Source organism: Corvus moneduloides, chromosome 14 (assembly GCF_009650955.1).
Source record: "Corvus moneduloides isolate bCorMon1 chromosome 14, bCorMon1.pri, whole genome shotgun sequence".
Classification (NCBI taxonomy): domain Eukaryota; kingdom Metazoa; phylum Chordata; class Aves; order Passeriformes; family Corvidae; genus Corvus; species Corvus moneduloides.
Window position 1 is genome coordinate 6,588,285 of NC_045489.1, and position 16,559 is coordinate 6,604,843.

Below are 16,559 nucleotides of genomic sequence, written 5' to 3' on the forward strand. Positions count from 1 at the left end.
CAGCGCTTTGGGCGATGTTAAAGTGAACCCAGTTAACAGCTTCCCTTTCAATCACTCAGAAGTGATTCAAAAAGCCTGTGAGCCCTCTGTGGAGCTGCACAAAGTTCATATGGTCTGGTTAAAGGATTCGCAGCAGCAGCTTCATTATTCTGCTTGGAAAGTTTGTTCAAAAGGAGAGGTAAGAAATAGCTCTTCAGAGAGAACAATAAAGTATTTTCTTTTGGTGTAGTCACCTAGTTTTAACACTTTAGATGCTAAGGGATTATTTTAATGTAGCTGCAGTGCTTGCTGTGCATGGTTCCTGCCCTGTCTGCTCGCGGTCAGGTGAGGGAGAGCGTGAGTTCCCCAGCAAGGGGAAGGGAGCCAGAGGATGGCTGAGGATCCCAGCAGGAGCACTGGGGAGAAATGCACAAGGAATCCATCAGGCTGTGCTTCTGTTCATGGAAGTGTTTATTGGAGAATAACAATTAAATTCAAGGAAACCTCAAAATATCCCATACTCCTGCCTGGACGAGGCGCCAGGCAAAAAGTGCTGCTGGGACCACCCATTAATTGCACAAACTGCATGGCAATGAAGCAGCATTTGCAGTTGGGGCACATCCACAGCTGACTCCCCACCTGGGTAACCACAGCACTTCTTTGTGCAAAGGGCTTTTCATGCTGAAAGAAGTCAAAACACATGGAGACAAAAGTTTTGGTCATGGATTTGTGTCTGCCAGGAGCAGCAGTCTATGCTTTCTTGCTAACCCTCTTGTAAGAGGGAATATCATCTCCTTTTCATAACTCAAAAGTTACACAAAACCCAGAGGAGAGTGAGGGTGCTGAACCAGTATTTTATTTGACTGTTAGCCCCCAAAAAATGTTGGTGGATCAAATCTTACTGTATTACAACCACATAGATATTTTAACAGAGCATGTATCAAAGCAAGAGCATCCAGGAGGTTGTGCGTAATCAGGGGGAAGTTTGCCAGACTTTTACAAAAACAATCACCTCAAAGAAACAATGTTTTCTAAGGCAGCTCAACATTGCCAGACTGCAGACTCCTACTGAGGAAAGCACTGCTGTGTAATGATCAGCATAGGATGTGCTATGAGGAAACAACGTCAGCTTTTCAACTGGGAGCAAACTGTCCCTTGGAGAACTGTTGCCAGGTGAGGGACATCTGCCTACTGCCATGGTCAGACAAGCAGCCTGTGGGTTTGACCTTGGCCTGCACAAGGCTGAGGGATGCTTACCCAGCATACTCTCCTGCTGAAGGATGAGGGGCAAGAACAGACTCTGTTGGATTTATTTAGCCCAGAGTAAGGAGTTTGACAGTTCTCTGAGAGTGGGTTGGGATACACATGCAAACTGCATTATTTAATCTCACTGACTTTTTCCAGTGTAAAGAGAAGAGCATTTGAATGAGAGTAAGTTTTTAAGTTACTGTAACAATGTTTATTTGCATTTGTAATTGGTTTGACTTTTTAAGAAGAAACATCTTGTTTATTGAAACCTCCAGACAGTAATATTAGGAAAATGCCATTTGCAGTGTCATAGACTCCCAGTTTTCCAGACAGTAAAACACCCAACTTAGTAGTAATGTCTGGCTTATGCTGTAATTTACTTGTAAGACAAAATTAAAGGTTCCAGTACTGCCTCTGTGGTGCCAGTTTCAGGCAGGACTCCACTCCAGTGGAACCAAATCGAAGGCTCATATGGTCAGAGCCAATACCTGAGCCTTGGATATTTGCTCTCTGAAGAGATTTTTCTAATTCCATTTCCTCCCCATAGCATATCCTCTGCAGAGTAATTCCTGCAGATGTGAAGGAAAAGAGATCACTCCCTCAGACAGGAGCACTGACCTGAAGCCTTTGTACTGTCAATGTCACTGGAATTTGCAGTGTCCCAAGCCATGCCAGGTCCCTGTCCCTGTCCCAGCTGCTCTTGTCCTCCTCCTTCCCACAATAAGTTTAGGAAAAAGCAAGATTCATGTTGCTCTTACTCTTTCCTCCCCTTCACAGTTTCATTTTGAAATACAAATACATTCCCATCAAAGCATCTTGATTTCCAGATTTAAGCAGCCTTTCACCCAGGTCTGCGGCTGTGACACACTGCCGGTACAGGTGGAAATGCTCAGCTGTAGAAGTGTAGTTTAGAGTATTTTGCATGGGGAGACTGAAGCTCATTTCCTTTTCACTGTCTTTTGAAGCTCAACACTTTACCATCACAAAGGCTGAGCCAGTGCAGAATGGACACAAAGAAACTGGTTATTCTTTCTGAGAAAGAGGAAAACACAACTTTGGTGGATTTTCATAGCCATAGGCTGAAGTTGGCCATGTGCTCCCACTGGGTATCTCTCACTAGTGACCCAAACCCAGCTCTGAAACACGGTGGCTGGCTCTGCCGTGAGTCCCCAGAGCAGCAGCTGCTGGCGCCGGCTGTCAGGCACCCACATCCCCAGGAATACCAGCTATCTCTTGCATTCCAGAGGCACCATTTGGACCAGGACCAGCACTCCTGGTGCACCCTGCCACCAGTGATGTAGCTGGAACACAAGGATCAGTGCTTGAGGCGAATGCTGTGGCACATTGTCAGATGCTCAGTTTAACTGAGCAGGGAATACATGAAGGTTCACATATAAATGTTTACATCTCATAGGTCAAACTTCTTCTATTTCCTGATTTTGGGTTGAAAACCTGCAGGTCTGGTTTGTTTCATTGTGATGGAACCAACACAATGCTGGTTCCATCTCAGAAAAAGCCAGAACCCCCAGTTCCACAGCTGCTGAGTCATTGCTGCTGCTGCTGCTGCCCACAGGATAACTACAGGACAGAGACAGGCTGACCCAATGGGGAAGGGCTGCCAGGCTGGCAGGGAAGCCACAAAGGACACAGTTCTTGAGGACTGGTAAAAAAAAAAATATTCTTGAAAGTGAAAATAATTTAGATTTTATGCTAAAGAAATGTCAATTCACAAAGTTAGAGCCCAAACAGCTTTACATCAAGCCACAGTGGGCACAGCTGGTGTGTGTATAACCAATGTAGCTTCCCTGTGTTTCCTTAGACCATGAAAGGCTTCATGTGCTGTTAAATAATTCTCTTCGTTTTTGCTGACTATTCCAGTGAAAAATTCACTCAACACACCTCATTCTGGAGCCCACAGGTGGCAGTTCATCCCTAGAGAATTCTGACACCTGAGAGAACAAGGTCCTGAATGACCCAGTCAAAGATTGAAGCTCACGTGCTCTGGGCAGAAGGTTGACTTGACAATCTCCAGAGGCCTTTCCAAACCCATTTTCCCCATGATTTTGCAATCCCAATGTGATGCTGCCCAGCTGTCAGATGAAGGGTTTAGCTTTCTGCCACAATTGGATGTACGCTGGATATGTCTGTCTTTGCAGAGTTCCTCTGGGAGGGTGTCTGTGCCTTCTGGCATGTGCTGCTTCTTTTGTGCCAGCAGTTCTCAGCCTTGGCATCCTGGAACGGTGGGGAGATGGGCTGCAGAGCGTGGCCCTGGGCCATGCTCCTGGGCCGGCACACACAGAGCAGGGACCGGAGCTCCGCGCGGAAGCTCCCATTCAGCCAGCAGTAGATGAAGGGGTTGTAGCAGGTGCTGCTCATGGCAAACCAGTGAAAAGCGAAGTACAGAGCATTGCTGCTGTGGATGGCCCTGCAGGAGATCAGCACCACGTAGCAGTTCAGGGGAAACCAGCACACGGCAAACACAACCACCACCACCATCAGCATCTTCAGTGTCATCTTCTTCTTCCGCTGATGGGCATAGTATTGCTCCATGGTGAGGTCCCCGATGGCATTCCTCAGCCAGAGCTTCTTGGCCACCATGGTGTAAGTGATGGAGATCACAAGCAAGGGCAGAACATACAAGAGAACAAACGTAGTCAGGTCCAAATACTTCCAGAAAAGATCAGCAGGAGGAGGGAAGCTGGGGAGGCAGACCATTCGGATGGTGCTGTTTCTGAAGATTAAAGAGAAAGAGCTCTCAATTCCCCTACCAGCTGCACACATCTGAGGACAAACACCTCAGACATTCAGACGGGTTTCAGTACAGGTACAGGTAGCAGAACTCATTCAGTATCATGGGCAGGTGCCACTTCCAATGGAGAATTTTACTCTAGGTTTGACCTTTGGCTCCAATGAAGGCATCTTAAACACATCCCCAGGAAAAGAAAGAAATCATTCATATTGACGTCTGTGTCCTCTGCTGATGAGGAGGCCCTCTCCCCTGTGCCTGCCCCAAACTACATGGCTGAATCTCTGAGCCCAAAACAACTAATGAACCAGCCTGGAAGCAATTCCATCGATTGTCATTGTCCCTTTGTGACAGACACAGAACCCGTGCAAAGGGAAGGAAACTTCTGTTTCACCACCCTTTCTGCTCTAATAACATGGATGGAAAGGTGTGCCCTTGGTTTCTGTGGGGCTTTGTAAACGTCATACAACAAAAAATATGTAAATGTCTTACCCAATATAAAACCTTGTCAGAGTCTGATAAATGGCGTGAGGCAGCGAGAAGCAGCTGGCCATAACCCAGATGACAATGATGCAAATCCCTCCTGTCACCATGGACATGCGTGGCTTGAGAGGGTGCATGATTACCTGCAGAGAACAATGACTCCTGAGGATTTACAGCATCTTTGTCACTCTTTGAGCCCCATGTTGCATGTCAGCAGCAGCTCCACATCTCTTCAGTGTTAAAAGGCAGAGACAGTCACTTTACAGGACTTCAGGGAGTACAAGGGTCGGGAAATGCATGGAGTTGTGCACATATTGAGTGTTGCTGCTGGCTCAGAGCCTGAGCAGAGAAATACATTCCGTGTGACCCATCAGCATGACTGCAGAGACCACGGTGGTGAGATCTCTGTTGAGCTATATGGACTATGGAGGATTATCTTAGGCAATGAAACAATAATTAAAAATAGATCTATCATGTCATCCAGATGATTTCTTGGCTGATGAAGTCTTTGGTATTTTATGCATGTCGTTTGTAGTCCCATTATAAATATCTACTTAATCAAGTTGTACAACTCCCCTGGAGTATCTGTCTGCCATGGCACTTCTCAGGACTAGCAATATTTTTAGAGGCAAGTGTTGGTTTCCCTTTTGTCAGGGACATCTCACTTCTATCTTTGTGATAAAAAAGACAGAAGTGGCTCATCTATGCTCCGGCAGTCCCTGTGATTCTCTGACAGCAGGTGGAGCCTACTCTTGTTTTGAACTTCATCCAGCCACAGCATTTATCATGTGAAGTTGCTTTTTGGTAGCAACCGTTTCAGTGGCTCCAGCACTATGAGAAATCCACTCTACCTGAGAGCTCACTCTGCTGGATCTGGCCTCCCAGCACTCGGCACTCATCAGCTACAGCACGAATTAGAAACTCTGTTTCACTTAAGGAAACCCTTCAGTCTGTATGCATTACTTGACCTGAAAGGTTTTCATGGCTGGGAAGTATAGGGGCTAGAGGAGAAGGAGAGAATTTCTCACCTTGAACTGGATGAGTTAACATAGTTCTTACTGTTTCCAGCCTTAGGCATCCCAAAGGAATGGGGCAAGCGTCAGAACTGACAGACTCCCATAAATCTGTGTGGAGAGAACGTGTGGGCTGGCTGGTGCTTGAATTCAGCACTTAGCCCCACCCTTCTGGTGGAACTGTGCTTCGAGGCAGGGCTGATGAGGGCAAGGAGCCTACGAGCCCAATGGCCCAGGCAGCGCAGGGCTGGAGCAGGCTGCCTGGCACTGAACTCCTGAGGTTTTCAGAGTCTCCAAGGACAGAGACTCCACAACCTCTCTGTGCAGCCTGTTGCAGTATTTCATCACCCTCACTGTAAAAATCACAGGTATTTTGTCCTCTGCCATGAAAGCTGGAGTTCTCTCCTCTGTTCCCTGAGTCTCAAGACAGTGCAGGTTTCCAGGTACTGGGATTTGAGGAGGAAACAACTATTTTCTAGCAATCATAGGGATGGTGTCTTTGACATACCTGGTGCCGGTCCAGTGCAATGGCAGCAAGGGTCAGCACAGATACGTGGACAGAGCAGTACTGAACAAACCGGCTGATGTGACACATCAGCTTTCCAAAAACCCAGGTGCTGCTCACAAACCGCACCTGAAGAACAGACAGCATTGGATTAACAGGAGCAGTACCTGAAGAGAAGAAAATTGGCTTCCCAGGTGCACAATATGGAAGAAATGCTTTAATACAGCTTTCTGAGGCTTTGGAGGTGCTTTATCCTCAGTTTTTCCTGGGGAAACTGTGATTGCCCAAGACCTTCTCAAACTGAGGTGAGATTTACAGCACTGTGCAAACACTGCTTGAGCAGTGCTCTGTCTGTGTTGTGTACATGTGTACATTTGTACATTTACCATGGCCGTTCTGGAACACATAAAGAAACCTTAGCTCCACTCCTCAACGAATCTCTGCAGGGCACACTAGGTGCCTCCCAGAAAACGTTATATACCTTTGAACATTTGGATGCTGAAAGCTGCATGGTCTCCAAACTTAGTGAGAGAAATACATGGAAAAATTTCTCACCTGTTCCCAGAGAGGCTTTACTGATGGTGGCTTCTCTGCAGAGGAGAGTGTGCCAAACTGCCTCATTCCCTCATTATTCCTGACTGTGCAATATTAATTACAAATGAATATAACTCATTTTGCTGCAGATTAAGCTAATTTGAAGTAAAGTACATTTACTACAAAGCATCTGTCCACACAGAAAATTAGTCAAGACTAGCTAATTTGTTTTCAATTAATCTAATTAATTTCCCTGTAGGGGCGACTCTTGCAGTACTGACTGAACTGGAGCAGTGTGCTGGATCTCTGGAGCTGGTGTAAGGCTCGTTCCTGAGAGAGCTGGCAGAAATTTTAATTACACGTGCTTACTGTGTGTCTGTTGGTGTGCAAACACACAAGAGGGCACCAAGCTCTCCCTGAACAAATTACAGGATGCAAATCCCATCAGAGCAAGGCAGGGAAATCCCACCAAAGAAACAGCACCAGTTTAAGAAAGGGTGAATTCAAATAGCTAATTCAAGACCTGCTTTTGGAAGGCAGAAGAACACTCTGGGCAGGGATGAAGCAGGAGGATTTTGAACAGGAGTGCTGGGTCAAATATAGGTACAAAGTCCTGTTTACATGGCATTTACCATCTATGACAGTAGGGCAAGAAATGAATCTTTAATTCTTCCCACCTCATTCATTTAATGTTCTTTTATATCATATATTATTTAGTCACTGAAAATAAAAAAGGACGATTAGCCCCAGGAAGCACCGTCTGTAGTGGCTGAGGGAGGGACATGCCACTGACACTGCTCAGTGGCAGCCTAAGTACTTCCCTAAGATGTTGCACAGGGACTGACCTGGTTCACGTTGTTTCAATAGGAAACCAGCCATTAATTGGATTTTCTTGTGTCAAACTTGTCCCCACTTCCTTCCCCATCAACAGGCAAAAGGGGCTCCCAGATCTGTGCCTTGCCTGGGCAGAGGGGGAAAGCTGCAGCAGAGTGACCCCTGCAATGGACTGCAAGGTGGAGGCATTGGCCCTCAGCTCCACTTGCTCAGGGGGTGTTGGGGATGGGGGCCATGACTTGCACCCTCGCTAAAAGGTAAAAGGGGAAGGGGGGCAAAAGAAAGTCTGGGTACCAGTCTGGTCCCAGCCTGTTCAATCCTAGTGCACACAGCTGACAGGTACACACAGACACCAGCAGGCACGGCCGGACGGGGCTCACCAGTGTGAAGGGGGTGTTCAGGGTGGTGATCATCACGTCAGCAACAGCCAGGTTGACAATGAAGAGGTTGGTGGCAGAGTGCATCCTCTTGTTCTTGATGACCACGTGGCACACCAGGATGTTGCCGAACAGTGAGATGCAGATGATCACGGAGTAGGCGATGATCAGCAGTGCCTTCACTGTCCGGCTCTGGGACTCGCCCTCATACTTGGCTCCGCTACCAAAGTCCCCCAGGTCCTCCAGGTTCAAGTCACTGTGGAAGAAGGACTGGTTAGGGAAGCCATACAGTGCAGAGAAGAAGTTGGTTGTGTTGTGGTTCTCTGCTCTCCAGAAGGGCTTGGGCATGTATGGCAAGGGGAACCAGGTGTGCTGTCTCATGGCTGGGGCAGCAGAGCCCTGGTCCAGCCGCACACTAGCCAGTGCCTTCTGCCAGCTCAGCTGCGAGAGCCAGTGGTTGCAGGAGGGAACACACACAGTTGCATTTTAAAAATCTGCCGCACGGATACAAACTAGAGAAAAGAGTTGATAAATGGGTCCTTCTGCCTATGCTGGGCACACGTCACCTTTGCTTCAGGGGCTCCCCATCAGCTTTCCTTCTTAAGTCCCATATGTGCCCCACAGAGAAGCTAATTTAGAGGCTGAAATATCAGAGATCCCCAAACACTCTCTCTGCACCAAGAAAGAAATCTTAGTGAATATTTCCTGTCGGGCACTGTTCTTCTTCAATCTGCAACTTATCCTTGGAAATCCGCTTTACTGGTTCTCCACACAGTCCTTAATCCATCAGGTTTCTGTTTCCCAAGAGTTTTCAGAGCTTGGCAGAAACGAAAAAGCAACGGCTGCCTTTCACTTTGCTTTTCCCCCTCCAAGTATCTCTGACTACTCAGTGAAGCAGCTTTGCTCAGCAGCAGACTGGTCCCTGTGTTCCCTGTGATATACACAGCTGCCAGATGACACACTGCACAGGAAGGAGCCAATGGCAGATCTCTTCCCCGTTTTTCCTGAGGTGTATCACAACCCACACGTGGGCAACGGCACAGCTTGACATGTGCAGATCTAGAGAGCAGCAAAACACAGATGGAGGCTGGATGTGCTGTGATTTCCTCTGTCTGCTCTCTGCTCTTCTCTGGACACCCAACACAACAGCTACATGGGGGTGAAGCATCTTCACTACTTTGTGGCATCTCTCTTTCTCTTTATCCCAGAGTTTTAGCAGAGAATATCTGAGGGCTTTGTGCTTGGCCCCAGCCCCTTCCTGCTCTCATGTGGTGCAGAGGATAGAGTGAAAAGTGAAACACAATCAGACAATAAGAGCAGCAGCCCAGCATGCATGGGGGTCACCCAGGATGGTCGGCTGCACTCTGCATCCTGGCTGGGCTGGGGCCTGCACTGAGCCCCAGGGTGTTCAGGCACCTGCTGGCATCTCTGCAGCAGCCTGGCAGAGGCTGCAGGAACACACAGGGCTCCATCCCTGGGCTCCTTTGCCGTATGGCCCCGATAGGTCCCTTTGCCATAGTCCCTGCCGTTTCCTTGCTGTGCGTCAGGAGGATGAGGGGGCAGAGCAGCACCGGCTGCACATGCACAGACCCAAAGTGGTGAGATGTCCCAAGTGCCAGAGGTGGGCGACTCTCATCACGTATTCCTGCAGAACAGATTTATTCTGTCCCAAGTGCAAACACTTCAGCAATCACATGCTGATTTGCTGCAGTTATTATTCACTTGCAAACATTCTGAGCTGCTTCAAGCAGGCTTTGGGGTTCATCATGCATTGGTGCTAGCTCCGCCCAGTCAGAGAGAAAGTGAGGGAGAAATGTACTTTTGCCAACTCATCCAGGTGAATTGTGCCACCCGTTGTTTCTAAAGAAGATTTTTGGCTTTCACATTTGACACTACTTGAGACACAAATTTTTGGAACTTTCAGTTTTGTGAGATTATTTAGCATTTTCCTTTTTAGTGCTCTTTTGAAAAGAAATGCCAGATTGCTGAAATGTCAGTTGAGATGCATATCCATCTTCTGAACAGATCTAATGTGATCTAATGTAATCTCATAAACAGATCAATGTTGATGAGAAATCGGAGCTATACTATAAAAATTCAGATCCTTGGGAACATTAAAACAGCAGATTTCAGGCATTTTCACACGTCAGTACCATGGTTTATTACCTTTGCTCATGGAGGCCAAGGGGGCTGTTGGGAACAAGTCCCTGAATTCGCTGGGTTCATGGAATCTTTCCTATACTTCTCTGCAGGGACTTTTTCCTGCCTGACAGAGGCAGCTGAGATAACTCAACTGTCACGCTCATTGTACAGCATGTAAAATCATCCAGGGTCAAGGCTACTTGCACTTGCACCTGAATTTAAGCTAATTTTAAGGAAATTATTTCTAAAGACATGATTCATCTCCATTACTGGACTGAATTTAATGATGAAGCAGATCATAATAGCAATGGAGATTTTCTCCCCAGGCTATTACCATGGGCTCACTGAGTATACACATTCAAATGCTTGTCCCGGTCTGCTCCCACAAAGATGTACAGAAAATGCTTTTATGACTGGATTATTGAGCTCAAAAAGTGAATAAAATTGTCCCCACAGGTCCCTGCAGATAATTATATTTCATATTTATGAGGTACGTAAAGACCTCACAAGAGGGCAGATGAGAAATCCTGGGAACCCAAGACCACTGCTCTAAAACTTTTCCTAATGCAGATGTTCCCATCATGCTCCAAATGTGCATTTTCTAGCTTCTTGTCTTTGTCTCCACCCATTCTTTCCCGAGCTCCACTCCTGGTGCTGAGTGCAGGCTTCCCACGTCATCAGGAAAGGAGGTGAGAGCTGCTGGACTTAAAGTGCTACTCCAGGTCTGCAGTCAGGACACACAGAGAGTTGATGCCCAGAACACCCACCAAGAAAGCATCCAGCCTGCAAGAGAATCCCCTGTCCTACCGGCTGGGAGCTGTGCCACAGGAAGCAGGGAGCACACAGATCCTGGCAAAGCCTAAACCAAGGTCTGCTGGTGCAAACATGAGATTTCTGCCTTGAAAAAGAAAGTGTCTCTGCTCTGCCATTCAGAGCTGAAAGCAGCTGGAAGCAGACAGGAAGTTTCAGTGCCTGAGCCTTGTCCAAAGAGAGAAAATTCAACAGCTGAAATTGTCAAGTCCAAACAAGGAAAATTTAATTCGATGTGTCTGTTGCACCATGCAGCTTCTTGCAAGATTTCTCTTCCCTAGAGAGGTTCATAGTTTACCCTTTTCTACTTAAAATACAAGTTTGATAAATAACAGAAACAACAAGAGCTATAGACCAATCCCTGCAGTTTTATTTCACTCAAAAGGTGTGTTAGAAATAAGAGTCTGGACAATCCTCATAAACCATGAATCTGCAACTCTTTCTTTTTTCATATTTGCTTTAGAGCACTTAGGACACCGTACTCCTCTTCATTTGCAATGACTAGTCCTGCTTTTGTGACTCAGAAAATGTGGGACGAACAGGCACAGGCATTTTCCAGGACATTTCAGGGACTTGATAGTAAGACTTAATAAATAAACGGTGATTACAGAGTCCAGTAATACATTAAGTAAATACAGTAATACATTAAATAAAGCAGTTCTGTAATTCAGACAGGTGCTAACCATTCAAAACCATGCTATACACGATGCCTTTCTGTGCAGGTGAGCCAAGGTTTGGCTCCTGGGGAGGGAAAGATTCGCTCAGCCCACAGCAACACAAGGGTCACCTGCGTGTTCCGCCATCCCACTCACATCATTGACTACGTGCTCCTTCTTGATACATGAGAGCCATTGCAGCTATAATCCAGCTTTTACAAAATATTTTCACTTACTGAGGGCAGACTTTTAGGCAAAAACATAAAATTTACCACTCTCAATGTGGTAAATTTACCAGTCTCAATGCCTTTTGTTTTTTCCCTGAGTCAAAGCCTTCTTTGTGGGGAAAAATGTGGAAGGAAGGTGCTGAGCACAGACTATCTCTACCAGATACTCAATTATGTCCCCTTGAAAGAGTATTTTAGCTTTTATTCTCAGAGCTTTCTCGGAGGCAATGTAATTGGATTCTCATGCTGCAGACAGACAGAAGGAACAATGGAGGACATGTGTGGGAGACCAGGGTCCTGAGGCTTGACTTAGGAGCTGGAAATTACTTCTTCGAATACGCTAGACCAGTCTTTCTGCAGTGAAGCCTGACATATAAATTACAGTGAACTGGAACGTAGGGGAGGAGCTGCATGACCTTGGATCCAACTGCTGTACTGTAATGGACCATGTCCTGTCCTAGAGAGCAGTCTGGGTTAGCTGAGTGTCCCTCACCTAGGGAGGAAGAACTCCCCAGAGCCAGAGGAAGAGTCAACTCCAGGCCATTGCCTTTATGAAGCTCAATACAATGTATCTGAGAGGTTTACCATGACTTCTCTACTGTACCTGCAATTATTTCTAATTCCATGTGCCAGATACACAGCGAGGACCAGCTGTAGCACCCACAGCAAAGCGCTCGAGGAGGGTAGCGGCATGTTGTTCTCAGCTGAAAGCACAAAGTTATGTTCTAAAATTTCAAGTTATTCCCTATGACTATCAAATGACTGTAAAGTAAAGCCAAGGGAGTCTCTATTGGCTCAGGAGATGGAATTTGACATGCACTAATCCAAAGATTGTTTCTTGGCAAAGAAGGCTCAGCAGATGCCAAGGAGACAGGACGTACACGGGAGATGACGTGGCAACTGTCACTCATGGTCCATCAGGAGATGGAAGCAAGCACTGCCTGGTTCAGGCAATGTTGGGGAATTTTCACTTTCTAGAGGATTCAATACCAGGAGAAAAAGCCAGACGGGCTGCTCCAGAGCCAGCTGATGCTGGCAAAGGCTGGGGAGTTGCTGTGGAAGCCTCTGTCAAGCCTTTTTTCCTTAGTTTGAAGAAAACTCCTCTGGAAGGATGGAGTAGACTAAAAACTACTTTGAGGTTTCTAAAAAATAAAAAAAACCAAAAAAAACCAGTTTGACTTTGCTAGCAGCTACAAATGTTCAAACAGGAATCAAGAGCCATGGTCCTTGAATAAGTGATGCAGAAGATAAAATATGATTTGAAAGGAAACACTTCTGAAGACAGGGATGCCACAAGCCCTGAACACACAGTCCCAAAACTCACCCATGAACAGCAGCAGCTTTCTTTTGCAGAGAGTAACTGGAGGATAGGTGGTGTTCTGCAGGTTGTATTCTGAAAATGCTGGTTTCTCACCGAAAGTCTGAATGAAAGCCAGGACATAAATGTCATCAGCAACAATCTGAAGTTTTAGCTATGGACAATCCATTTTAACCCATTCAATTTAAAAAAAATTAAAAATACCTTTCTCCTTCAGAAGCAAGTGCTGCTCTAAAATAACAAAATTTCCAACTTCAGTCTCTCAACCCAGAATTCAGTTGCTGAGTTTGGGGTCTTGGTACAGAGCCCGAGGAGGTAAATGCTTCCAGGGCAGGTGGCCCTGGGCAGGGGTCCCTCAGGGAGGAGAGTGGTGGTAGATTGACAGTGAGAAGCAGAAATGGCCTTGTCTCAGGTGTGGGGAGGTCTGCTCTGGAAGCAGCTCAGCCAAGAGATCACCCCTCACCTTCACCTGCCAGCATTCATCTACTGCACAGCGCCCTTCACATCCTTGCCAACCTGGGCATCTCCCAGTGGGATCCTTTTGCCCTTAAAGCACTCACAGCCTTTTTCAGTGCCTCTTATCATTCTTGGATTTTATTTTTTCTTTTTCATTTCTTCAAATATTTCAGGGGCTAAGTTTTGGAAACACTGATGACTATTCCACCTTGGATTAGTTTGCATTCATAGTATGAGAAAACATTTCATGCATTCATTCCCTTCTCTCTTTTCAACTGTCCTTTATCTGACTGCTCCAGGAAAATCAGAATTAGCCACTGCTTTGTTTTCTCTCCTTACAGCCCAGCTGCACTCACTACAATTCCTGGATTGCAAGAGAAAAAAAAAATTACTTGCACTATTTCCTTTAGATGCCAGATGCCACATTTTCAGATGAAATACGAATCCCCACATCTCTTTTCAACATCCAAAATTTCAGGTACAGAGGCACCACACACCCCAAAGGAAAACCTCTCTCTGGCACACCGACACATTGGTGCTCCTCCTGAGAGCCCTCCCGACTCTATGGGCTCCAAAAGGCTTCTTGGCAAGCTGCAAGAGTGATGTCAGTGCTCAGGAGTTCCAAACAAGGGCTGTAGCTGGAGAAAAACTTGGCAGGATGTCTGCCAACTGCTGCACTGCCCGCCCTGCAGCAGGGGCACAGCTGGTTTTAAAGGGTTTTTGACCATTTCCCAGCTAAACCCTACTACCCATTTCTGAGCACAGACCAACTACATCAGGCTCCATCAGGTGTACAAAACCAGCTGTTACGAGGGTACAGCTGAAACCTCCCAAAATTGTGCTGTTATGTAAAATTACACAGCTGCTACCCTCTGTCCATAACATCCCAGCCTTTCTTCTCTTTGCCTTTTTCCTGGCACTGGGGGAAGCCAGGTGGGTGGTATCAGCAGTCAGTTCAGGGAAACAGAGAGCCTTGGGAGGAGCAAAAATCAGAGCCCAAACGGCTGCTCCTTGGGCTTGGCTTTGGGTTAAGGTTAGCAGGAGGTGGACTCAGAGCAATTCTTCCCAGCTGAGAGCAGAGGCTGGGGACAGGTACCAGAAACAATCCCCCCCCCCCCCCCCCCCCCCCACACACACACTCCCTCTGCGGCACCAGGTGTTCCCACAGCTCCCACCAGGCAGCTCCATCCCAAACTGCATGGGCTGCCCTGGAGCTGCTGCTCCAGCACAGTGCAGGTGGCAGTAGCTTGGTCTTGAGGGACTCCATGAGACACTTGGATTTGAAAGAAAGCTGGGAAGAAAAGAAGCAGAATGTGTGTCCAGAAACAGATGTTTGTTTGAGCTGGTCCTAAAGATCGAGATGTTAGAAAAACCACAAAATCCTTTGGAAGTGTCCTTTTTCCTGTTCAGTCTCAGGTTTCTGGTCTCGGTGTGTCTCCTGCTGTAGAGGACCGATGCTGGCACCAGGATACAGGACTGTGGCACTACACCCTGCCCTGGGGCAGGCCCCTGCTAGCTGAAATGGGGGGACTGCAGTTTTTTCATAGTACCACCAGTAATTTGATGAGGTGACTACTGTATAGAAGTATTTTCAAGACAGAAGAGTGAACAGCCAGGTCAAACCCTGGTCTCTGCCCACCACATGCTCAGGGCAGCCAGGGCAGCTTGGGACACCACAGCCTGAACTCCCCCCTCACCACCTGGGCCTCTGGGAGCCGTGGCCACCAGGATACTTCCACGGAATGGGGTGCACTGACCCCTCCTGCAGCCCAGCCTGAGCACATGGCCAGCACCTGTCCTCCCTGCTGCTGTCCCCAGCATCAAGCCCAGCACTGCTCTGCCAGTGGCTGCTGACCCTCGGATCAGTGATGACACCAGGCACCTCTGCAGTCCCAACCCCATCACCCCATCAATCTCAAACTTTTCCCCAGTAAATTGCTTTCTCCTTTAAAACTTTTCCTGAAACTTTTTGAACTCCAAGTGACTGGTATTTTAAAGTTCTTGTCATACTGTAAATTGCCAGTGATCAGCAGACCAGAAATTATTTGGTCTTGTTTTCTCCCCAGCACACAACATTCCACATTCCAGAAACACAAACACACTCCAGAAGAGTTACTTGGCAGTGAAAGTGTAATGAGACAGCCTTTGTTCTTCTTTATTTCTCTGCAACATAAGCAACAAGAGTGAGTAAAAAGAAAAAAAAAGTCAACCTCACCCAGCTAAAATAAGCAAGAGACAAGAACATCTTCATGTGTTCCCTGTTAAGCAGAAGGAACACAACTCAGCCAGACCCACTGGCAAGTGCTGAACCATTCACTGTCCTGGAAGTAAAAAAAAAGAAAACAATGTTCTGAAAGATAAAGCCATTCCAAAGGACTGAATCACTGAGAATGGGAGTTCCTTAGTGCAGGGAAGCATGTGTTAGGGAAAGAAAAAAGTGCCTGAGTCAAACTACCCTAAAGGCTTTGCTTGATGAAGCAGCCTGATGAGACCTCACCTGCTTCCAGAACACATTTTTTAGGGTAATGTCATTCATTTCTTTTAATACGGGTGAATCTCAAGGAGGAATGATGCCACCAGGGCTGCAGTCATCATCATAACTGTTTTCCTCCAAAGACTGCCATTGTATCTGGGCTGTCAGCTTGGAAGAAATGTCTGAAAGGATATAACTGAAAAAGAGAAAGAAATAAAGTTTAAAACTGTATTACCTCTTTTCTAACAGTCAGAATTTGAAAAGAAATACAAAAGTCAGTGAGAGGTTTCCTATGTGAGAGGTTTTCAACACAGACTACAAATTCCTACATTTTTTTTATTTTCTGCTGCTGGTTACTTAAATTAAGGACCTTCTCCTTAGGCTGGACAGACTCAGGCATTAATCAAATGCAGGCAGCTTCTCTGAGGGCTTACATCTTCTCTTCTGGTCATCAATAGATCACGGCTGCAATTGCATCTGTCCTGAAATCAGCTGTGGAGGAAGAGAAGGAAGATGGAATTTAGGAGTCAAATAATCTATTTTAGACATGTTTCTTTCCAATCACTTCTTAGTGTTTTGGTTTGGGTCATTACACTTCACTCTGGAATGGGTACACTGGGTAAGGGAGAAATACAGGAGAAAAAAAAAAGAAACAAGGGAGAAAAAAAAAACCCAACATCCCAGCAGCTCCAAAGGTGCTGAGGACTGACCCAAAACACAGAGAAATGCACCTAATTTTATAAAAGTAGCTTAGAAGT

At 46.5% G+C, this 16,559-nt stretch overlaps 1 protein-coding gene and 1 long non-coding RNA gene across 2 annotated transcripts; both read right to left on the reverse strand.

The window, feature by feature from the left end:
- Positions 1-472: 472 nt before the first annotated feature.
- On the reverse strand, positions 473-8,864 carry LOC116451172 (probable G-protein coupled receptor 83). The gene is made up of 4 exons (XM_032124331.1): positions 7,723-8,864; positions 5,978-6,103; positions 4,466-4,599; positions 473-3,958 (listed from the first exon to the last, which is right to left on the reverse strand). The coding sequence occupies exons 1-4, from the start codon at positions 8,098-8,100 to the stop codon at positions 3,334-3,336; spliced, it is 1,263 nt and encodes a 420-aa protein (XP_031980222.1). The 5' UTR covers positions 8,101-8,864; the 3' UTR covers positions 473-3,333.
- A 2,155-nt stretch (positions 8,865-11,019) lies between these two features.
- Positions 11,020-14,897, reverse strand: LOC116450971. The gene is made up of 2 exons (XR_004243030.1): positions 12,879-14,897; positions 11,020-12,696 (listed from the first exon to the last, which is right to left on the reverse strand). It is a non-coding gene; the product is annotated as an uncharacterized LOC116450971 (long non-coding RNA).
- Between the last annotated feature and the right edge of the window lie 1,662 nt (positions 14,898-16,559).